The sequence below is a fragment of the Peromyscus eremicus genome, chromosome 6 (assembly GCF_949786415.1).
Source record: "Peromyscus eremicus chromosome 6, PerEre_H2_v1, whole genome shotgun sequence".
Lineage (NCBI taxonomy): Eukaryota > Metazoa > Chordata > Mammalia > Rodentia > Cricetidae > Peromyscus > Peromyscus eremicus.
Genome location: NC_081421.1, coordinates 76,117,127 through 76,141,524, shown reverse-complemented (window position 1 = coordinate 76,141,524; position 24,398 = coordinate 76,117,127). Strand labels below are relative to the sequence as shown.

General features: G+C 46.6%; 1 protein-coding gene and 1 long non-coding RNA gene across 2 annotated transcripts in view; one reads left to right on the top strand and one right to left on the bottom strand.

The window, feature by feature from the left end:
• Positions 1-4,095, bottom strand: part of Tspan2 (tetraspanin 2) — a 41,219-nt gene extending 37,124 nt beyond the window's left edge. The window contains exon 1 of the mRNA XM_059265974.1: positions 3,957-4,095. Coding sequence (XP_059121957.1) covers positions 3,957-4,025 — 69 coding nt within the window. The 5' untranslated portion in view covers positions 4,026-4,095. The remainder of the gene's footprint in view (positions 1-3,956) is intronic.
• Positions 4,096-4,197: 102 nt separating this feature from the next.
• On the top strand, positions 4,198-10,796 carry LOC131913371 (uncharacterized). Its single transcript, XR_009379880.1, has 3 exons — positions 4,198-4,799; positions 8,077-8,198; positions 9,326-10,796. It is a non-coding gene; the product is annotated as an uncharacterized LOC131913371 (long non-coding RNA).
• The last annotated feature ends 13,602 nt before the right edge of the window (positions 10,797-24,398 follow it).

Genomic DNA, 24,398 nt, shown 5'->3' with positions numbered 1-24,398 from the left:
CCACAGACCAAACAGTTTGTAATTAATGTTAAGCCTCTGAGTGATTATTATAAAAACGGCTGCTGCCTGGGCGGGACCAGGTGGGACCAAGAAACTTCCGACTACAGACATCACCAAGTGAAAATCCAAAGTTGCATCAATCATGCAACTTTGAGGAGGAAGAAAGGATGCCACCTTCCCACTTGCCATTTATGGCATGTGACTTTCAACCAGGAACAGCCTTCTTCCTGTTGGACACAACCCTGAACAGCCCAGAGCAGCACAATGATAGGAAAACGCTGAGCAGGAATAAACAGTGCCCAGGCTATTCAAACCAACATGTTTGAATGAGGCTGGGTGGGTTGTAGTGTTTTATTTATATTGCTATGCAACAGGGGGGAAGGAAAAACAAAGGTGATTTCAGCACAGTCAGGACTATACCAAGCACTGTGACTGTAGTCCCTAAAGTTAGACCTGATAAAGGCAGGGCAGACTCAACTATCAGATCGGAAGTTAGTTTAGTCAGCCAGAGATCAGGCTTTACTTGGGGTTTTAAAGCATTCATCACTCAGTGTGAGTACAGCTGAGTTCCCTGGGCAAGGGAGCATTGTGCTGGTTCTGAAAGGTCTGGCTGAATGTTTAGCAATCTAGAAACACAGCTGAGGGCAACATTAAGCCAGCTGCTTGGACGAGGCTCCAAGTGGATCTGTGAATCGTAGACCACAAAACACACTCTACAGCTTTCGTGCCTGTCTCAGGTCAGCTTCTGGCAGGACAGGAAGTATTGTCACCGGAGGAGACCCTATACCTCAAAAGGAAAGACAGCTATGGGTGTGTGGATATATTCAAGACACAGCTAAAGCTTTCCTTCCAGGGAAAGCTTCCCGGTCAGGAAAGAAACTTGAGAAGCCAGAGCAGAGCCTCTGTGGAATCAGGTTCCCTTAGTGACAGGAAGTCAGTTATGTGAATAATTTATCCCATACAAGTGACTTCCCCAAGTCACCAGCTATCAGTTTCAGCTTTCAGTCCCTTTCACTTTCCCAAGAAGGCCGCCTGCACCTGCTGCTCATCCAAGGCCTGCCCTCTCACTGGGAGCCACTGGGTCCTCCCAGCTCTCTCCTGGACTCAGTCTACGAAAGTTCAACATCTACACAATGAACAAGCAGAGGTAGGCCAGCTCTCCGACAAAGTTGCCTGTTGATGTCTAAAAATCAGGAAGGCTGTTCACATCCAGGTGTCTAACCCGAAGATTCGTTAATTCACTCTATAGAGAGTTAGTATCTCCGATGCGCTGGGCACTATTTTAGGCGCTGAGGGGAATGGCTGTGAAAACAACAGGAAAATTTTTTCCTGTTCTCGGGGAGTAGTAAGCTTTAGTGGGGAAAATACCCAAGTATGAGTTAAGAGGATAACGTATAGTTATCCATCAAAGGAGTCCTTCGTAAGCCACTCAGCACACAGATACAATTTGTCAACAGTAAGGGCATCAGGAGGAAGACAGTTACTATTTATTGAATGCTTCTTGTGTGCCAGGCAGTTAGTAATAAAAATAAGAAATAACTTTAAGCCCCTACTATGTATGACTGCCATAGGAGGGTGGGATCAGGTACTTCACACATTTCCTTTGAATTCTGCCACAACTCTATCCCTCCGATTGTACAGACAAGAAGTTTGTCCTGGAAGTACGACTAGCTTGCTCAGGCACACCTCCTCTGTCTAAGCACACCACGCTTTGGATCTCTGCTCTCGGGCTTCATGGCTTTGCCACTCAGAGGTCTCGCGATTCTTTGCTCTGCTCCTCAGCTGGTGGCTTGCCTTTGCCCACCCCCATCCTCCCAGCTCTTCAGAGGCTGAGCTCCAGTGTCTCCCAGAAGAAGTCTTTTAGGCTTCTCACTGATACTGGGGTTCCTTCTCTGAACTCTGTGTTTAGATCACTTTAGGAAAAGTCATCTCTAAGCTCCAACAGGCACTCAACCTCACTGGACGGCAGCTTCTCTTCCTCGCAGTGTTCATGACCAGGGGTGTGAAGCTTGTCGCTTGGTCACACTCTGTCTTACTTTGGTCTTGTCCAGCATGCACTGTTCTCATTGGCTCAGCTGGAGTGGTAGCTTTGAGAACAGTGCTTTAAGGTAATAGACATCATCTATCTAGTAATTGTTTAACAGTGGTTCTGAAACATGCCTGTGGGGTAGGATTACCTGGATGGTCTTCTAGAATAGCTTGCTGCCCCCCCCCCCCCCCCCCCCCCCGGTGTCGGATTCAGTAAATCTGGCTTGAGGTGAGAGTGTCCATTTCTGAAAAAAAATCCAGAGGGCACTGATGCTGTTGATCCAGGAACCACATTCTGGGGACTGCTGGTTAAGGGGATCTGCCTGACACGGGGTTAAGATGGGGTAGGCAGCTTTTGAGTTCTGTCTCTGCCACTCGATAGCTGTGTGACTTATTTGAGTCTCTGTGTCTTCACGTCTTAAAATGGGGAGGACCCGCTTGTACAGAAGCGCTGGAGTAAGGAAGGGGTGTAGAGGAAGATGTAAGGTGCCTAGCACTGTCCCTGACCCACTCACTGCAAATGTTTGATAAGTCTGAGAAGCTGGTACAAGATGAGTGCTAAGCCCAGCCCGAGACTTCCCTCTCAGGCTCCCATGAAACTTGGAATTTGTGAGCAGTGACAGAGAAGGGTGTCAGTGTGGCATGGCATCTATAATCAACAGCCTTGGAAACTGAGCCAGACTTCTAAAAAATGCAACACAAGGGCACTGAGAAACACTTCTTCCTGGAGTGTGAGAGACGCAAATGCTCAGGTGTACAAAACCTATGTGTTTTTCAAACTCAGGGGATGCCCCCAGTACCTCCTCCAAACTGTCCATTGCTGGCCAATGTTGGTCATGACCACGTGGTTTCTGAAGAGCTTAGAGCTGCTGGGGTCACCCAGGCTAATGGGTTGGTAGACGCAAGTGGAGCCCACCGTTCAATAATTAATTACTTATTGCCCAGACAACCTCCTCAGAGCAGATGGGACAACCATGGCCTCCAGCTCTGCCGCTGCTGTTTCCCACTTCTCCCAAAGCAAGACTCGTGTCTCCCCTTAGGGTCTATCTGAGCAGCTACACTGCCTAGAATTCTCTCGAGGGAAGGCCGATAAAGACTGCAGAAGGGCCTGGGAGAGAGCATTCCAGGGATGGCCCACCTCTAACCATGCCCTGCTAACACAGAAGACTGGGGTCAGGGCCCTTTCTCTGGCTGCCTCGGTGCATCTCTAACTGAGGAATGTTGCCAGGTCTACGCCACCCCTGGAAAGTTGAATGAGATCATTTCAGAAGTACTGGTGGTAGGCAGGGAGCCTGGGGGAGGCTGCTGCCCTTCCCAAACCCCTCCATTCTCCAACCCCTCATACAACAGCACCCACCACTGCCCACCCAGCAGTACCCTCCCCTAATGCCCAAGAGAAGGACGACCCTCCCCCACTCCCTTAATTTTCGCTCCTGTTCGTATTTTCCCAGGAAACCACCAGAGCCAGGCGGTGTGTCCACACACTCCTGGGATGGGGCGCCACCCCAGGCAGCCGCAGGGTAGGGCTTTCCCTCCCAGCGCCCAGGCCCGGCAGCCGGGCTCCCCCGAGATGGCAGCGCGCGAAGGGGGTGTGTGTGTGCACAGCAGGCTGCAGGGAACGCCGGCCGCCGGGGACCCCAGCCCTCGGAATGTGGGGGCCAGCTGGGTCCCCCGCACCTGGCACCACCCGCCGGGCGATGCCACCGAGGATGATGGCTCCTCTCGGGGAAGCACGGCACCGTGTCTTCTCTTCTCACCGGCCCTAGTGGCTCAAGCTTCTCTCTGCCCTTTCCCCCTCCACCCGTCCCCTCCCTCTTTGTCTGCTTAGCGCCTCTAGAACACCCTGCCTTCCCCCAGGGCCCAACTCTATTGCGGTCACCTCCCTGGGGACCCTGGCCCCCTAGCTGGCCCGCCGGTTCGGGTCTCACCCAGAACAGCAGGTTGAAGCCGAGCAGCAGATACTTGATGCACCGCAGACCCCCGCGAAAGCGCCCCATACTGCGACCCCGGCAGCGGGCTCCCGATTCCCCAGGCCCGCGCCGAGCCCCGGGAGCGGCGGGCGCCGGCGGGAGGGGCGGGGCGGGTTGGGAGGGGCGTGACCTGTGGGCGTGGCTTGCGGGCGGGGACCCCGGACGCGAGCGGCCAGCTGGCCTGGGATGGGGAGCCCTAGGGTGGAGGTCCGGGTCCCGCGCACCAGCTCCAGCCCCTCGGAGGTGGTACCACCTTCCTCCGCGCAGAAGGGCGCGGGTTCCGGTAGCTATCGGAGCATCTGTGCGCGAGCAGCGCCCACCCGGGACACGGGGTCTATTTAGTCAGCGCCGGGTGCCCAGACTCCTTTGGGGCCCGCGGTAATGGCTGAAGTTATTTTCGGTGGCTATGGAAACATAGGAAGGTGGCTTCAGGTGGTAAAGCTAAGTAGAACCTGAAGCCGGTAGACCCAGTGGCCGGACGCCAGGCAGAGGGTCCAGGGCTGCGGTTAATCAGAGTCCTCCAAGCTCCCAGGCCCCGGAGGCCGCTGCTGGGGACCCTCCTTCCCGACGCTGCGTTCCTAGAGGACTCTTACCTTAATAGGCAAGAACTGGGAGAGGGCGCACCAGGCGGCGGCCCTGAGCCCTGCCTGACACTACTCTCCACCGGGCCCAGCCCAGCCCGCCTGGTCAGCGAAGGGGAGTCAGACTTCCCACATCCTGCTGGGTTTGACAGACTGGGGGCCTTGAAAGGACTCCAGATTCTCAGGATCTACATTGAGATGTGTATATGAGGAGGAAGGGGTAGGTTCTGTTTTGCTTTGTTTTTATTAAGTTAGGCTACTGGTGAAGAATCCGGCAGCACCCACTCCAGTTGACTAAGTGTCTACAATATGTGGTGTCAGACAGCACGGGGGAGACAGGGAAGTGTAAAATCAGGGAGCTTGTGCATTAATTTAGCAACACTCTAAGTGCCAATTATAGGCCGGGCATAGTAGCAAGCCCCAGAGACACCAGAAGAATGCCAGGCTTGCTATCATATCTTTCCTGGAGGGCACAGATCTGTAAGCAAATCATCTGAGTGAGGTAGGTGGGCTAGGTGCTGGGCAAGAGCCTGGTCCCTGCCTTGACTAAGAAAGGCTTTCCTAGGAAGAGTGAGCCTGACTTGTAAAGAGTCCCAGTAGAGAAAGCAGGAGGTGGGGGAGGGGGAGGAAGTGGGGGAGAGAGGGGAGGAAGCACAACCAAGCCTAGGAGCAGGAGGAGTCCAAGAGATAGCCAAGGCCAGGGGAGTCAGGAGGTCATCAGAGCAAATCACAGCGGGCATGTAGCTCACTGATGTGCCACACTGTCCCGTTATCCCTGGGCCTCTCTTTCCCATCTCAGTACGGAGATTGTAGTATCTGCTTCAAGTGTTGTGAAGGTTAAGGAGTTGATACATGTAACGTGCCCAAATCAGTGAGGGGCGTGAGGTATACGAGGTATTCATTCAGTCTCTACCACGTTACCGTCTCAGCCTACATCGCCATCTTTGAATATCTAGTGAATTTTATTATGAAAATGAGAAGAAAAATGAGAGTGCTGATTCTGGTAGGAACAGTGAACTAGAGACAAAGATAGACGTCATTAGGTATGCAGAGGAGAAGCCTTGGTTTCACTCATACATCTGTCACCTCTGTTTTGCTATGAAAAAGGAACTAAATTAGTGAGTAGTCTCTGTACCCAGCAGGCATTCAGTAAATCAACAGGGAACAGTGATGTTATACTGTTGTGTTATAATTTACTGTTGAATTTTTATGTCTCTAATATTTAGAGATTATATGTTCGGTCATCTCTGGGAACAGAATTCCTATTATGGTATATAATAAATCTATTGTTCTTCCATCCTGTAAGCCTATTGCATTTATTAGAAATGTTTCATTGCATGCCTAATGTAACATTTTAGAGCTGCAGTATACACTCAACCCGTATCTAGTAACTTTTCCTGTTGCTGTGATAAAATAGCCTGATAAAAGCAAAGGAAGAAGAGAAAGGGCTTGTTTTAAGTCACAGTTCAAGTGTACAGCACATCGTGGTGGAAGTCACAGCAGCAGGAATTTGAGGCAAGTGGTCTACATTGTATTCACAACCAAGAAACAGAGAGTTACAAATGCTTGGACTTACCCCAGGATCTCGCCCCAGGGAATGGTGCCACCCACAGTGGGCAGGTCTTCTCACCTTAACTAACCTAATCTAGCTACTCCCGCACATGCATGCCTAGAGGTTTGTCTCCAAGGTGATTCTAGATCTCATCAAATTTTTTGATTGAAATTAATCGTAACATAGTTAGGTTTTAGGCTGCTTGGCAGGACTAGCTTAGATAAGGGGAGTCACCACTCCCCTCCTTAAGGCAACCCCTCTTCCCTTGTAGCTCAGAAAATAAACTGGCAAGTGTTACAGCTAATGGGATGGGGTGGTAGCTCCTGAGAGCTGGTTGGTGTCTTACCATTGCTGCATATGGATCTTTCACTTGAAGTTGCTGTATCCTCCTTGGTTCCAGAATGGGGACACATCCAACAGTGAGGACAGCAAAGCAGAATGTTGAGAAGAATATCTAGATTGTAGACTGCATTACTCCATCATCAAGGCAGTCAATTCTAAAGCCACTTTTAAGTCTAGTTTTATTTTTTTAGATCTCTCTCTCTCTCTCTCTCTCTCTCTCTCTCTCTCTCTCTCTCTCTCTCTGTGTGTGTGTGTGTGCGCACGCGCGCGCAGGTATTCTTAGAGGCCAGAAGAAAGTGTCATATCTCCTAAAACTGGAGTTACAGGTGGCTGTGAGTCACCTGACATGGTTCTAGGAAGGTCCTGTGGAAGGGCATGCAGCAAGCACTCTTAACCACTAGCCGTTTCTCCAGCTCTACTCTGGTTTTTAGTATGTGTGTGTATCACATGTCATTGTGGCTGAGAGCATCCTAGCTAATGACACACTTAAGATACATTATTATATCCAAGTAAAGGATACATTAAATGTCACAACAACATTAGCCTTTAAACTAGTCATCAGTGCTGTCATTTCTCCCTTGAACCCAGACATGGTGCCCGAAGCTCTAACACACTGGGACTATGAGGGGTGGCCAAGAAAACTGCAGACCTGCCTGCTAAGACCCTACTAAACTGTGGGACCAGCAACACCATATCCCTACTTCCATCTCTCTTGTTACATAAGAAAAAAAAATCATGCTTGTGTTGAACTCTGTGCCTGTTACTGAGAGCTGAAATGGTTCCACTTGATAGACGGGAGACAATAAACTCAGTTTTGAATCTGCTGAATTTTGGATCTGGTGGGAAATATGATTGGGATACTGGAGGGAGGTTTGTGCTGAAAGGTTAAGGTGAGAGTTCCCCAATCATCAGTTTTAACTTGTCTCAGACATGCGCTAAAAATAACTATGGAAAAAATATTTCCTCTTGCCCATTCCCCGCAATATTTTATTGGGAATATTTTTCAGATGTACAGCAGAGTCAAAATATTGGGCGGCAAGCACCATATCATCACCACCTAGGTGCCCCAGTAAACATCCTGTTTTGGTTTCATTGCTATCTGCACAGCTGTCCCCTGGGCAATCTCTAACTCATTCAGCATTCCAAGTGTTTCACCCCAATCTCTAGCATAGAGACATTAGAGCCCAAACATTTGCTTATGTTTTTTTTTTCCCTAATAAAATTAACCTCTAGATGGTAGACTGTAGGTACGCCATTTGATAGCACTCAGCAAATATCCAAACCATTTTAGGGCACAGGGCACAGAGCATCACCACGGGCACAGAGCATCACCACCGTCACAGAATTTCCATGTGCTCCTTCCCAGGACATCTGTGCCCCCACATCTCTGGGAGGCAGCCTTGTTCTGGCTTGCTTTTGCGGTCTGTTCTAGATTTTCACACAATTGACATTGTACAGTACTTAGCCTCACACATTTAAATTGATACCTAAAATTATTTCTTGTAAGTTTGGATATTTTTAAAGGATGTCATTTTTGGTATATCTTAAATATTAAACATTTTAAAGAAAATTGTTACCATGCTCATTTCAATACTTGCACTAGAAACTGTGTGCCAGGGTGACCTGCCACCCACTGTCATCCTTTTGAAAACACACGAACAAGCTCTTCTTGAACAGGGTGGAACTTTACAGCTTTCCCCTTTCTTCTTGAACACATATTTTCAGGTAAGTCTAAAATAATGCATTTATGCTTCAAAGATTTTTCTTGAGTGTCTTTTTATACTTGTCTGGACAAGAACGGCTATATGATGGTCAAAATGAATGACTTTTCTCTTGAGACCTGTAAGACTCCGCGTGTTAATTGGCTTTGCAGCGATTGAGTTATTCTTCAAATTATTTTTAGTGTGCAGTTGACTAAAATAGCATGTAGTTTTAAACGAACAATCACTAAGCATCAAGGGAAGCTGGTACTGGCAATTGCTCTCTTTTGATATGACACAGATTCACTTTTGTTGATTTAGTGGTGGGTTTCAACATGGTGTCTTCAGACATCATGTGTCACTATACTTGGTTCTCATTCTCCCCTCCTCCACTGTCCTCTTCCTGTGTCCCTCCCCCTTCCAGATGGTTCTTTCTTCTTCTACTTTCTTATTAATGTGCTCCATTACCTATTCCCCACTCCCCTAGATTCTCTGCTCTCCTCTTATGAGTCCTTTTCTACTTTCATGACCTACACACACATATACACACAAATATATACTTGCATATGTGCATACATATACTCTTAAATCTAGACTCCACATATGAGGGGAGCATGGGATTTGTCTTTCTGAATCTGGCTTATTTTGCTTAACACAATGTTTTTCCAGATGCGTCTATTTTTCTGCAAATGTCATGATTTCATTTTTCTCCATGTCTGTAAAAATTCAAATGATTCATGTGCATATGAGGCACATTTTCTTTATCCGTTCATGTGTTAAGGACATCTAGGCTGCTTCCATTTCTTGGCTGTTGGGAACAGTGCAGTAATAAACATAAATGTGCAAATGTCTCTATAGTATGTTGACCTGTCTGGTTCGCATTCCCAACAGCCTTGCAAAAGTGGTCCCTTCCCCAACACACATCCTCACCGGCATTTGTGGCCATGTGTTTCCTTGGTGATAGTCACTCTGATTAGGGTTGAGATGGAACCTTAAAACGGCTTTAATTTATATTTCCTTGTTGGCTAAGGATATTGAAAATCTTCCATTATTTATTGTCCATTTGGTTTCTTGTTTGTTTGTGTGTTTTTTAACTGTCTATTCAGTTCATTGGCTCACTAACTAACTAAATGACTTGGATTTTTTGTTTAGTTTTTGCAGTTCTTTGTGTACTCTAGTACTCTATGCTGATGGCCATGTCAGAGGAGCAGCAGATGCTACTGAAGTTCAGCTGTCAGCGCACCAGAGGCAACTCCCTGATGCCCGATAGGCAAGGCCCCGAGACCACAGACTCCAGAATGTCCTTTGCTTCTGCTGTGCCTTCACATGTTTACTATTGCCAACTTTCTCTGGTCTCTGGTGTGGTGTGAATGGGTGTGGGGAGATCCCTGCTGCCTGTAATTTAGTGTGTTTATCTCATGGAAACATCCCTTTCTACTGGGCACTTTACCTGTGGATTATTATAAAGATAATTTTCCCTCTAAGCTGTACTGTCTAATTGATAATAATAATGTTAGTTTAAATAGAGTTTTGATAACAAAAAAATAAAACAAGGAAGTGTCACACAGCTAGAACACATGAGTTTCTATTGAAGAGCAATATAGACTGTAGCTTAGATTAATGATTAAGAAAAACAACTGAGTCCCAGTAGCCCAGCTAGTTTAAATTCTTCTAACCTTAATGTTGAGAGATGTGTTCACAGGTTTCGAAGTGCATCACAGCTGAAACAAAGCTTTGAAAATAACTTAAAGTTAGACTAAGATGTTTTTGTCAAATAGCTTTGAGGTGAAAACCCCAAAAAGATAATCTAAAGTTGTAGAAAGACACATAGTTGAATGAGGAACTCGGGATGAATAAGGCCAGGGATCAAATACAAAGCAGCCCAATTATTACTAACTGACATACTTTCCTTGCTAGGATTGGTTGGTGATCAAAGATGATGATTAATTCCTTGTACTCATTTTTGCCTTCAACCTCCTGATATAAAAAACTATTGATGAGTAGGTATGTACTCTAGAGATTTAAAGTAGAGCTGACTGATTCTTTTTCATGTATAAAAGTTTATATTTATGATTCCTTTAAGATTCCTCATAAAATTACCTTTCAAGATAAGTAATAATGTGATTGTTCTTTTCTTTGTAACCACAAAATGCAGCCTGCCAGTAAAAGAATATCTTTCTTGCTTACACATTGTTAATCTATAACAAGTTGCTTGAGTATGAATGTACACTGGTTCTTGGGATAACTTGTTTTTCACCTGTAATATGTAAAATGTTTAATCATGTAAGGGATATGGAAAACATGCTGTTTTTTTTTACTTGTATTCATTGTAATCATTCACTTGAAAAACAGAATGTAACCACATTGTAATTTTTATATTGCCTGAAAGATTTTGTTGGGGTATATAAATTGTAAGGGAAAGAATACAGATGGAGTTAGAGTTAGAAGGAAAACATCAAGAATGAGAGAAGGAAATTACTAGGAAAATAAAGAATAGAGAATGCAAAAGAAGAATAAAGAAAAGATCTGAAGGAAACATTAAGAGAGTGTGTGAGTCTTTCCCTTCACTCCCCCAGATTTAAAAAAAAAAGTCACAGTGAGCACTGACTCTGTGGATTCCCTTGGAGCCCTGCACTGCTGGAGGCTGGCCCCCAGGTAGTGAAAATTCTAGCTATAAATGCCAGGTCTGGCGTTCAGAAATAAACATTTTCCTACTGTGCAGGCTCCCTCCTCACTCTGGTGACCATTTTTTTTTTTTTTTTTTTTTTTTTTTGCTGTGTAGAAGCTTTTAGTTGCATTTTATCCCATTTGTCAATTATTGGAATTATAAAAATTCTTTCTTTGATGGAATTGGTGGGTTAGTGTTTTCTTTTATTAGTTGATGCATTTATGAAGAGAAGTTATTTATTGCTAGCCACATAACATAGTGTTCAGAGTAAATTTTCTTGATTATTTTCATAGTGTTTTTAAGACAAGGTCTTGTTATGTGGCTCAGGTTGGCCATGAACTTGTGACCTCCTGCTCTCACAGAGTACTAGAATTATAGGTGTGCAACATTCTGGGCTTCCTTAATTCTTTCTGAATTAAATGTCTCACTATAGATTTATCTATTATTTAAAACTTTTATTTTATTTTATATTTCTTCTTCTTCTTCCTCTTCCTCCTCCTCTTTTTCCTCGTCCTCTTCCTTTTTCTATTGTTTGAGACAGAGTGTCTCTACACGGTCCTGACTGCCTGGTACTCACTATGTAGACCAAACTGGTCTCAAACTCACATATGCTCGCCTCTGCGTCCCAAGTGCTGGGATAGAAGGTGTGTACCACCTTGACCAACAGAAACTATTTTTAATGATCAATTCAATTGGCTAGTCTTTACTCAATGTTATTGAAAGCATAGGGTTGTCACCCTTTTAACTTACAGGAATATTTATTATTCATGTTGTAGTTATTTCTCTCTCAACAGCTACAGCATTTTGCAAGTTGGTAGTCCAGGGAGTTTTATACCCTTGGGAAATGTACCACAGTCAGGTTCAGGATAGCAGGCAATAGCTCCTTAAAGAAGATCCCTTCCGGGCTGGAGAGATGGCTCAGAGGTTAAGAGCACTGGCTGTTCTTCCAGAGGTCCTGAGTTCAATTCCCAGCAACCACATGGTGGCTCATAACCATCTGTAATGAGATCTAGTGCCCTCTTCTGGCCTGCAGGCATATATGCAGACAGAACCCTGTGTACATAATAAATAAATAAATTAAAAAAAAAAAAAAAAGAAGATCCCTTCCTCGAAGACACAGTGTCGATCGACTGTAGAGAGAGATACAGCTGGGAATGGAGGATCTAGCGTCAGGCCTCTCAGAACTACAGTTAATGCCGCAGTTCCCTCTGGAAAGTTTCCCTCAGTCCCCAGATATGCATGATTCCCCCAGACAGATGGCTGTTTTATCCGGGAGAATGGAGGCTGTGCCTGTGGAGACCGAGCCAAGTGCTGAGGTCAGGGACTTAAGAACAGCGTCCTGAGTGGGCAGAAGAGGCACTTCCAGTCAGCTTTCCACCACCATACCAGATGCCCGAGGGAACCAGCTAATAAAAACAAATTTATTTTGTCTAACAGTGTTGATGTTCCTTGAACAAGTGGTCCCAGGGCTTTGGGCCTGTGACAAAGCATGTCTTGATGAAAGCCTATGGCAGAGCAAAATCTCCTACTTCACTCAAGGAAAAGATAGAAAGGAAGACATTGGGGGTGCCACTATCTCCTTCCAGGAAGACCTGAAGACCCCTCAATAAACTCCACCTCCCAATAGCACCAAGCAGGGGAACAAGCCTTTCCAAGTGAATATTGGGGGATGTGATGATCCCTGTTACATCAACTTGATATGATCTGGGATCATCCAGGAGACAACTACTGTGGGGGGTGTTCTGGGTTCTGGGCATGCCTTTGAAGGATTGTCTTTCCCAGGTTAATTGATGGAAGAAAACCTACTTAGCCCTGGACAGGACCATTCCCTATGAACGGGTCCTGGACTGTACCAATTGGAGAAAATGAACTGAGCACCAGCAGTCACTACTCTGTTTCCTGACTGTGGGTATGACGAGACAAGCCGCCTCAAGCTCTTGCTGCCATTACTTCCAAGTCATGATGACTGCACCCCCAAACTGAGAGCCAAAATAAACCCTTCAGTTGTGTTCGTCAGGGTATTTTATCCTGGTTATGGGAAAAGAAACCAAGATGGTGACATCCATACCATCTATAATAAACACTTACGGAGCCTGGGAAGAAACGACCAAAGACGTAAGAGAAAACTCGGAAGGAAGCAGTACCCCTGAGATCGAGTCAGGAGACTTTCTGGAAGGACGGGACTCACACTGTATAATGCCTCAGGAATAGCCAGTAAGTAACGATTCGTTGGGTTTGGTGACCTGGTGCCTCTACAGCCTGGGTTAGGGCCTTTTTAGAAGGGTTGGGGAGGGCACAATGGACCGCAGGAAGTCCCAATGATTGTGCGTGTAAGAACTTCAGCTGGGAGAGTGGTGGAGCAAGATGGCAGGAGTTTGTTTGTTTCCTTCTTAACGTGCAAGGGAAAGAGGTGCCTATAGACCTTGTGAAAAAGAAGAAAACCAGAAATATGGCCAATGAAGAACAAGACAGGAGCTGAGAATGGGCACTGCTGGTTCATACATAGAAACCGGAGGAAACAGGCAAAGGTGGACTGGTGGTATTGCCTCAGTTTCCCAAATGTAACCCCGGAGCCCTTGGTGATCTGCTTTTGTGACCTGTGGAGTTTTCTGCCTATTGTTCTACGGCCTTGTAGCCTGTACTGTGTGGCTGACTATTATTGTTAATTTTTGTTACCTCTATCTGTCTGTCTGTCTAGTGTGTTTGTACCTGTGTGGGCACACCACTACGCACCTGTGGGGCAGAGCCCAGCTTGCAAGAGTAAGTGCTCCCCTTCCACCATGCGTGTCCTGGGGTTAGATCGTCAGGCTTGGTACCTGCACTGGCCCTATTGTGTGATTAAAAACAAAACAAAACAATTTGAAAATAAGGTTGCTCATTTTCCTAGTAAGTTGTGGGATAGTCAGTCTTGAGTTCTCAACTCTAGTTTTGTTCCCCCCAAGAGGATTTCCTGGTCTTTCTGCAGATCTGCCATGTCAACTCAGACAGCAGAGTCCCTGGAGGGCTGCCTTGTGGTTGAGTGCTCAGGGAAGGTTCCTTCACACCCACAATCAAATCCAAATGCAGGTGTTTCCTTGCTCTGTTTTGCACAGTGGGGTTTATTTCTTACCTTGAGAATGTAGCTCCCGGGATGGGGCAGGTTTGGGTGAGGCATCCTAACAGGCTATTTTAGTAGGGTTTTAGGCTTGACGTCACAAACCCCAAGCCATAGAACTGTCAACAGAAACTCAGGGCAGGGGGTGGCTTCGACACCGCCTGCTTCCCAGGGTTCTTGCTGCCACTTTATTTTGTCCTTTGTAGATTTTCTTCCTTTTGTGGTGGCTCAGCAGTGTGTGTGTGTGTGTGTGTGTGTGTGTGTGTGTGTGTGTGTGTGTGAAGTGCTGATGTATTTCACACGGCGGCGTTGTGGATTTAATGGAGAAGGTAGCTGGGATGGCCAACGTGCCCTCCTGCTAAGGAAGGAAGCCTGGTGCGCCTGCTGTCATAACTCTGGTTTTGATAATCAGGGCATGGGTAGTTTTTGACTGCCGGGTTTGCCGTGTGTGGATCTTGTTGCTATGCTGCTGGAAAACAGTCTGTGAGCTTGGGGTTTCTAGACCAGCCGTTTTATGGATGCCCAGAGAAGGAAGGAAGGCAAGGGCCTGGGTTTGCTGATTACACAGCGTCACCATGGTCACCGGCTGCTGGGCTCGTCTCTTGCAATCTTTTGCCAGCGGCATTCAGGCAACAACAGCTTCCTTTTGCCATTTTTTTTTTTTTTTAAAGCTTCTGGTATTTGTTGCTGAGAGAAAGGATTGTTTATACGCTTGTGGGGACAGGTGGCCCAAGAGACGGGGCAGAGACTCAGGAGAAGAGGGCACACAGAAGCAGAATGACCTGGTGGGCTCAGCTTGGAAACAACTGGCCTGTTTTACTTTCCCTTTTGCAGGGGCAGAGAGGGGAGGAACAGAATTTACTCAGATCTGAGTACTAACTCTAAATAGTTATTCTGCCTTCTAGGTGATTCCCGTTGGAATCATGTGAATTAAAAAGACTCCTTTAAAGTTGACAGAATACAGGCCAGCGAGATGGCTCTGTAAGTAGACACTTGCTGCCACACTGACACCCCCAGTTTGATTCCCCAGGACCACATGGTGGGAAGAGAGAAATGATGCCCACAAGTTGTCCTCTGACCTCCACACGTCCTCTCTCTCATTAAATAAATCTAAAAGCAATATGGACTAAAAATGCAGAATAATTTCAGCGTGATTTTCTCTTGTCTGTAAGTTTCAATGAGCTTCAAAGACCAAGACCAAAAGAATTAGTGTCTAAGTTCTTCTACATTCTAAACAATGCCTGTGTGTCCTAGTCATTGTGTACTTCTGCAGGAAATCTATATAGAACTAATCTCGTGGTTATGAAAGATTCAAGATCTTGGTTGGCCTGCTGAGCCAAGAGAGCACTCTCCTCTCTCTCTCTCTCTCTCTCTCTCTCTCTCTCTCTCTCTCTCTCTCTCTATATATATATATATATATATATATATATATATATATATATCTGTTGTGTGTGTATGTGTTTGTGTGGGAGCACAGATCCCCAGTGACACTCCTCCAGTCAAACACAGCCATCCCCTAGCCCCAGAACCCAGCCAGTCTTAGGTGAGCTAAACCTGTATATGCTGACCTAAGCTCATAAGTGAGAAGAATTTTTGTTTTCAGTCACTGATTTTTGGGTGGAGTTATTGGGCGACGATAACAAACTTACTGAACGTCATACAGGAAAATGTCTATACAACTTTAGTTTATCTTGGCCAAAAGGCTGAGAAGTGATTAGATAGGAAAATGGGTTCTGTACAAATTGTCCACATGCTCTAAGAGCTATGCCAGGGTGATAAGCCTTTATGCACGCAAGACACCGAGAAAGTGAAGCATCTACTCACAGACGGGAAGGGGGTGTCTATAGTTACCCAACTACCGGTAATGAAATCACTGCCCGGCCCCCAAACAGATAAAAATATTAAGCAGAAAGCAGTGCAGCTGACTCTCTGTGTCCATGGGGTCTGCATCTGTGTTTGTGACCAACTGTAGATCAAATGGAGTTTTTAAAAAATGGTGTCGGTACTGAACAGACATAGATGTCTTATGCCAGCCTTGTAGAACACAGCATGACAACTGCTGTGTAGCGTCTATCTGTGTTTGGTGGTATAAATAGTCTAGAGATGATTTCAAGTATGTGGGAGGAAGTGTGTAGATTGTATGCAAATGAGCCCTTTCCCATGGGGACTTGTACATGTGTGGAGTTGGATATTTGCAGGGGGTTGTGGGATCCTGGAATCTGCACTGAATACTGAGGGAAAACTATCTCCAAAATATTTTAAGAATTCCTACACAGAAATTAAAGGCAAGAAACTCCACATTAAAGAGAGCGAAAAGCCTTAAGAAGCACTTGACAAAAGGGGAAATCCAAACAGACAGCAATCGCTTGTTTTCTCAATCTCAGAAAACAGAGCTAGACATCAGAACCCTAGCTACAAGCTGGTAGCCTAGGGCTCATGACTAAAGTGCTGCTTGTGAGAAAATTCCAGTCTCGAGGCTAGCCCAGAAATGTAAGAGACAGGATGCACAAGGCTAGCCCAGAAACTTTAGAAACGGGATGGCTGACATGAGTGACCGAACACGGGCTGAGATGCGCAGTGTGGCAGCAGTCTCCTGTTACAGACCGACCCCACTCCGAGCCAGCGGTGTTTTCTCTGGGGGCTCAGAGGAAGGGCTTCCTCCTTGGGTTAGTGTATGGCACAGAGACTATGGCAGGAGGTAACGGGCTAAACAGAACATGGAAACTCACCTGCAGCATGAGAATACTGACTACATCTACACGGGTCCTTTCCCTTGTTTCATGACGTGGCAGCCATGTGTTTGGGGGTAAGGTGGCCTCCACCCACCTGCAGGGATAGAATGTGGTAGGCCTGAGCCATTGACCACAGTCCCACTTCACTGGCCACAGATGGGAATATTCAGCCTTCCAATCTGTAAATTCAACCAGCTGGGGACTGAAAGTGTTGGGGGGAAAAGTTGCATCTGTATTTAATAAGTAAAGATTTTTTTTCTTGTCTTTCCCCAAACACTATAACAACTACTTACACAGCATTGACATGGCATTAGGCATGATACGTAATCTGAGAATGATTTAAAGCATATGGTTATATGCAAATACTATGCCATTTTATTAAACACCTGCAGACATTTTTAAGATTTATTTTTATTGTATGTTAATGAGTGTTTTTACCTACATGCACGTAAGTGCACCACATGCATGCTTGGGGTCCTCAGAGACTAGAAGAGGGTGTTGGATCCTCTGGAACTCGAGTTACAGATGGTTGTGAGCTGCCATGGGAGTGCCAGGAATTGAGCCTTGGTCTTCTTAACCACTGAGTCATTTTCCCAGTCACACATCTGCTGGTTGCTATACCTAGGGATCCTGGAACCTCACCCTGCAGACATGAATAGAGACAAGATTTATCAGCATGTGGAGGTCAAGTTATAGTTTACTAGTGAGCTCTTTATGGTAATATACATGGGAAATATTTGGTCAATAGTGATAATGTTGCTTTTGATGAGGCAAAGTAAAAATTAAGATAACTGAGTCAATCAATATTCAGGAAACAATCATAGAGATGGCACACAGATAAGACAGAAGCCATCATCAGGGAGGAAGTTGCTGTTCCATGGTGGGAGGTTTCATTTTAAGGAGTTGGTACAGCCTTTCCTTCACTTGTTCTTAACATACACTCAGTTCCTCTTCCTTTAAGTGTGTGTGTGTGTGTGTGTGTGTGTGTGTGTGTGTGTGTGTGTGTGTGTGAGAGAGAGAGAGAGAGAGAGAGAGAGAGAGAGAGAGAGAGAGAGATGAACACACATGTACAGGTTCACGCACCCACATGTGGAGACCAGAGGAGGATGTTTGGAGCCCTGTTCAATCACACTCCACTTTATTCCCTTGAGACAGGATTTCTCACTGAATTTGGAGCTAGGCTGGCAGCCAGAAAACCCGAGTGATCCTCCTATCTCTGCCCACCCTGACCAATGACACTGGAGTTACAGACATGTGTGAGTATGCCTGGATTTTTACATGGGTTCTGGAGACTTGAACTTGACTCCTCCTGCTTACACAGCGGGCACTCTTTCTCACCCACAGAGCCATCTACCACCCCACATTTGCTTGGTCCTCATTGAAATTCATCAGCTTGCTTCACATGGGAATGACACGTTTGTAAATGACCGGCGTTCTGAAAAAAACAGACATCTCTTGATTTTGGCAGTGATGTTTTGAATATTTGACACATTACATACCATAGTTTTATCTATATTTAGTATCCGACATTCTTACTGCACCAAAAAGTTTCCATTCAAATGCAGCAAAGGAAGTCTCCATGAAAACGAAAAGGACATTTTTCAGAAACTGGTAAGCTGCAGTCTCCGACCCACACACAGACTCCTGAACTGTGCTTCAGGGCATGCATCGCCCAGGAGGCAAATGGAGATGCCCTGGTTCACCGTGATGCCCAGCTCTTGTGCAGCTTTTATCTTCAGAGCCTTTGCAATGCCCACTGTCTTTGAAGCCCTGTGGATTTCTTAAGATATTGCAATCTACATTAAAATGTTCTTCTTGTGAGAACTACATTGTTGAGTTAGCACATTTTGGGCAAAGCTTGCCAAATCAGGAAGGAAATTGCCATGCTGTCCCAACGGATAGATCTTCTGGGGAGATGTGGTTCTGGCTCATCTGGGGCACCTCCTTCCTCCGGGCCCGTTTGTAAACCCCACAATTGGGTTTCCCTGGCACGTTGTCCTGCATACCCAGAATCTCAAGTACAGCCAGCAGAGACACCTTCATTCTCCCCTGAAAAGGGAACACTTTCTGGTCAGTCTTCATCCTCGGATGAATGGGCATATTTGTAGTTTTGATGACTTGGGATTGCTAGTCGCTTTCTCCTGCTTTCTCACCGTGTTTGGTGGCTTGTATGGTTCATGTGATTGCTCTCTCTTCAAAAGCTACAGATGAGTCAGAGAACAAAGCCTGAGGGAGAGCTTTTATGATGTGTGACCTCATTCAAGGTGCCATCTAGAAGCTTCTTTCTCTACTTCTCCTCTCCCAAACTTCCAGGTGGCCTGTCCCCTCGACAAATTGCTGACAGAAAGAGATCACTTCCTCGGTAAGACCCCTGGAACCTCTAGCTTGAACCTGATGACCCTATAGATGTTTCTTTAGAATCTGCAGTAGACATTTGATGTCTTGTGATGCTGGGGATGGGAGTCAGAGTGACATGCATGCTAGGTAAGTAAGTCTTCCACCATAGAGCTGTACTTCAAGTTCCTGATGAATTAGTTTTTGTCTAGAATGCCTTCTAAATTCTTTGGGAATGTCACCCAGCTTTTTTGTGACTTTCCTTAGGGGGGAAAACCCTTCCCTCTTGGAAGCTGTTTTATTGAGAAACTGTGAGGCTAAAATTGTTGTCTGGACACAGTGACGTGGGCAGGCAAACCAAGCTCTGTCCTTCAGATCTGCCCTGGGAGAACTTGACTCTTGAGAGGAGTGGAGGAGGATTGGAGAGCACCGGAGCCTTTCATTCTGTAGTAGGCCCTTCCTGGCTGTCCTGGTCTACAGCATGGCCTTTGCCTCTGCTTTTCTCAAGGTGAGGCACACTGACGTAAACTGTCTTCTTCCAATATACTGATTTGACCCAGTGTAGCAGGAGTCTTAAAAGTTCTTATTAATAAAATCAAACCTGAGGCCAGTTACTGGGGTGAACACTGGAAGATCAGAGAGACAGAACAAGCCACAGCTAACCTCACCTGGCCAACTTCTCAGCTGATCTTGTTTCCTCAGACTGGAGGCCTCTGTGTCCTCATATCTGAATGGCTCTCAGCTGAACTGTGCTGCTCAAAACCTAAAAGCTTAACCAGCCAAATGCTTCTAGTTTCTGGTCCTCACCCCTTATAAACCTTTCTGCTTTCTACCACCACTCCCTGGGATTAAAGGCTGCTTTCTGGGGTTAAAGCAGTGTGTCACCATGCCTGGCCATTTCCAATGTGGCCTTGAACTCACAGAGATCCAGATGGATTTCTGCCTCAGGAATGCTAGGATTAAATGTGTGAGTGCCACCATTTTCTAGCCTTTGTATCTAGTGGCTGTTCTGTCTCTGACCCCAGATAAGTTTATTAGAGTGCACAATATTTTGGGGAACACAATACCACCACAACCCAGACTCCGTTACTGTTGCTATAACAAAAGAACCCCAAATAAGCTGCCCACCTCCAATTCTCTTGTCTCAGTCCTTTTCTAGGGTTCATCTCCACTAAGGCTCTTTAACAACATTGAAGCCCAACAAAATACCGTGAACCGGAAAGCTTGTGAATAGTGACAGGCATTTCTCATATTTCTAGAGGCTTCTAGAGGAAGACCAAGATTAAGCATCAATGGGTTTGGTGTCTGGTGAGGCTCCTGTCTCATAGTGGCACTTTCTAGCTGTAGCCTCACATAATGGAAGGAACGAGCCACCTCTCTGAGGTTCTTTATGAGGGCACCAATCACATTCACAAGGGATCCTCTCAACACCCTGAGGACTCGTTTTCAGCATATGAATTTTGACTAAAACTCAAAAATCCAACCACAGCCTGCAAGGCCCAAACTGGTCTGGTCATTAGCAGCCTCTCCATCCCACCTTCCCACCCCACCCTTCTCCATGGCTCCCGACTTCTTGCCCTCTTCGCCTTCCTTGAGTGTTGCACGCTTACTGCTGGGTTTTTGCACATGCTTCCTTGTGCCTGCAGGGTTCCTTGAGTGGGCCTCAAGCATTGTTCCCAGCTTCTGGCCAGGTTTCATGGGTTAGAAGCTTTCCTGGTTCCCACCTGATACGTCTCTATCATAACACTTAGTTTGTAATTAAGAGTCAGCTGTAGCTAGAGTTTTCCTGCCTGGCCCACAGTCAGGACAAGTCTCTGTCACCTGCCAGTCCCACAGCCGCTCAGACCCAACCAAGTAAACACAGAGACTTATATTGGTTACAAACTGTATGGCCGTGGCAGGCTTCTTGCTAACTGTTCTTATATCTTAAACTAATCCATTTCTGTAAATCCATGCCTTGCCACATGGCTCGTGGCTTACAGGCATCTTCACATGCTGCTTGTCATGGCGGTGGCTGGCAGTATCTTCCTCCACCTTCCACTTCCCAGAATTCTCTCCTCCTTGTCCCGCCTATACTTCCTCCTGCCTGGCTACTGGCCAATCAGTGTTTTATTTATTAACCAATCAGAGCAACACATTTGCCATACAGAACATCCCACAGCAGTCAGCTTCCTGTGTGCATTGTTTTCACACACAAGGATCCAACCAACGATGGATCAAAAACATTTGAACAACAACCCGTGTCAGTACTGAGCACAGACAGACTTCCTTTCCGTCCCAATGTCCCCCAGCCCTCAATCTACACAGCAGTCACCGTGTATTAGGTAAAGCAGCTAATTTAAAGATGATTCGAAGTGTCTGGAGGATGTCTATAGTTACTGCGCCATATTACAGGTGAGACAAGTATCTGCAGACTTGGTGTCTACAGGGATCCTGGAGCTGGTGCCCCATGGACAGTGAAGGACGACTGTGTCTATCTGTGTGGATTATCTGATCCTTGCTTGTCTGCCTTGCTGGCTGATAAGCTTCACAGAAGTGGGATCCATGGGTTTTCTCTGTGACTGTATTCTGACATAGCACTTGATGTGTACAAAACATTTTCTGGAATAAATGGATTCCAAAGAGTCATATCTCATCTGAGATATGGCCCTGTGTTCCCAGGCTTCTTCTCTCATGAAGAGTTCTCAGCTGCATCTGTTCTAAGCTAAGAAATATTTAATCATCATTTTATGACTTTTGAAATTCATTATAATGCAGGCACGCTCCAATTACTGGAGTGCCGTAATATATTATTTAATGTGGCAAGGGGATAGGACATGGCGCTTGTCACTATGAAGGAGCTTGCAAAAGCCACACTTGGGTATGATGTCATCTCATTTTGCCCTCCCATTCCTCATTTGACAAAGCAGAAACCAGGCTAGGAAAGGTTAAGCGATGTATTCAAGGTCACGCAGCTTGCCAGGGTTGAATTCGAGACATGAACTTCAAAGCCAGTGCTCTCACGGGGTTCCCGTGGCCTCCCTCCTGGGCGTGTCCTTCCGGAGACATGCCTCTCATGCTCCGGGTTTCTTATTGTCATCGAATGGATTTATATTCCTTTCACAAAGGAGGAAGTGGGAGCATAGAGAGACAGCCTGGACTTCTCACTTCCAGGTAGAACACTTCCATATACTGCAATAATAGGAGAAAGCCGCATGGCTGGGATTTGGATATGAGGAGCTACATTATCAGCAAGCTGTATATATAAGGCTGAACTGGAAGAAGCCAGCCGATCACTTCCTTCCTGAGGTTTTTGCCTCTTCTGAGCTTGGGGTGGCCCTGACCTGAGTGAGCCCAGATACCACCAAAAGAAGGAGGAGATGCGTTGTGATCGTCTGGTGTGGGGCTAGTGTGAGAGGGCGGACAGCTAGGGTCATCCTACGGCCGGCCTGGATTTCCCCAGGGGACATTTGCTGAACTCGGGGGCCGGTAACCTGGGCCTGGGCTGCCTGCATCACCAGCCAGTTTTTTTTTCCAGTTCTTTCCAAGGTATCATTTCCTGGCTGTTTCTTTGGCAGTTTTCTCTACACTGGCAGGGTTTATCAGGTATTGGCGCCCCCTGCTGTCAGAGAAAAGCTTTGCAAGAACTTGGCAAGTCACATGTCTTTCAAGAACCCGGACCACAGTCTGAGAGTGCATTTCTCACATCTCCTCTCCCTAACATTGACTGTTCACGTGAGTGGGTCCCTGCAAGATCCCCAGAGCCAGCAGGGCTCACTTTACTCTGCTGTTTGTACACTAAAGGAGTCGGTATATGAAGCGCTCAAACGTGGCTTAGCGTACAATGCTTTCTGACTTCTGAGAACGCGGGTGGTTATGGGTATTGTTAGGTCACCTCCCATCCTCCTCGGTCTTCTCCGACCGGTATGCGTGCTTCTGATCGTGGTGGGAGCTGGATCCACTTTGGGTTCCCTGATACTCTCAGGTTGTTTATGCGGGGCACCAGGGACTGGAGTCCCATGCTCAGAGCTGAGGAAGAGGAAGGGCCTCATCAGCCTCCTGCCTGCTACTAGCTGGCGTTCAGGCCCCAGGACTGCAGAGGCTAAGCTGTCTTCTTGTTTACATCGCCGAACTGTCCTAGGGGTGGTTCTGGGCCTCAGTCGCCCAGCTTCACAGGGCTCTCTCAGCTCTTAGGAGGAGCCTGCAGCTTCAGCTCAGGCTCCCTCTCACGGGCTTCCTGTCCTCCGGGCTTTCGGATTCCCACGTTCTTCAAGTCCCAGCAGCTATAGGCTCTCCCAAGTTTCTTTCCTGAGAACAAATATCACCACCCACTACCCTTTGCACGTTGCAAGCACAGACTGTCCCTCGGGCTCTTCCCCGTTTGTGTGAATCATGGTCTTTCTTACCCCCATGGGTACTGCTCGGAACTCTTGTCTCCCAGGGTGCATTGTCTCTGCTAGACTGGAGTACAAACATCTGGCTGTCCAGTCCCTGGGCCGTTTCCCCAAGACCTCAAACTCTGCTTGCCAGACAGGGATTCAGCCAGGAGCACCCACAGGGATGATAGAGATGGGTCAGACCTTGGGCTTTCCAGATGACCTGTGTCCCTAAGCGGCCACCAGGCCCTGAACATCTGTAGATTCTAAGCAAACTCCCCCCCCCCCCCGCCCCGCTTTTTTTTTTTTTTTTTTTTTTTTTCTGCTTTTCTAAACTGAGTTTCTCTGGCTGTCCTGGAACTCACTCTGTAGACCAGGCTGGCCTCACAAATTTCGACCTGCCTCTGTCTCCCGAATGCTGGGATTAAAGAGTGAGCCACCACTGCCCAGCCTAAGCAAACTTCTTATTTTGTCCCCATCTGCATTATGATACAGTTTGGGGTCCCCCGCCCTTATCATGTCTGCAGTGTGGTAGGGGATGATGGCCATTCTCACTGATGGCTTGTGCTTCATCCCAGAACAGGGGCAGCGTCTGGTCATGCTAAGAGGTAAAGAATTCAGCCTGGACAATGAGGCCAATTAAAGGAAGAGCCGGGGCCATAGGGAGGCTCACTGGCTCTCAGTCTGTGCTCAGCTGCGGGCTCCCTTTCTGGCAGAGGGTGGATACCTGAGCAGGAAGGAGGCTGATGAGAGGCACCTCTTGGGGCAGCAGCTTCTGTTCTCGACAAGGGTGACAGGAAGTTTCAAAGTCAAATATTCCCTGGAGGGGAAGTGTGAACACTTCAAATAAGAGTCACTGAAATATTCCCTTCTGGGTGGGTGGGTGGGTGGGGGCACTCAGGGCTCAGAAATCACAGCAGGCTGTGTGCAGATGGCCTGGCCAATCTCAGCATGATGGACAGGGGCACCTTCTGCTATTCATGCTTTGAAATCCCTCTTTTCTTCCATAAAGGAAAAAAAAATGTTGTCCTTGGGTCATGAA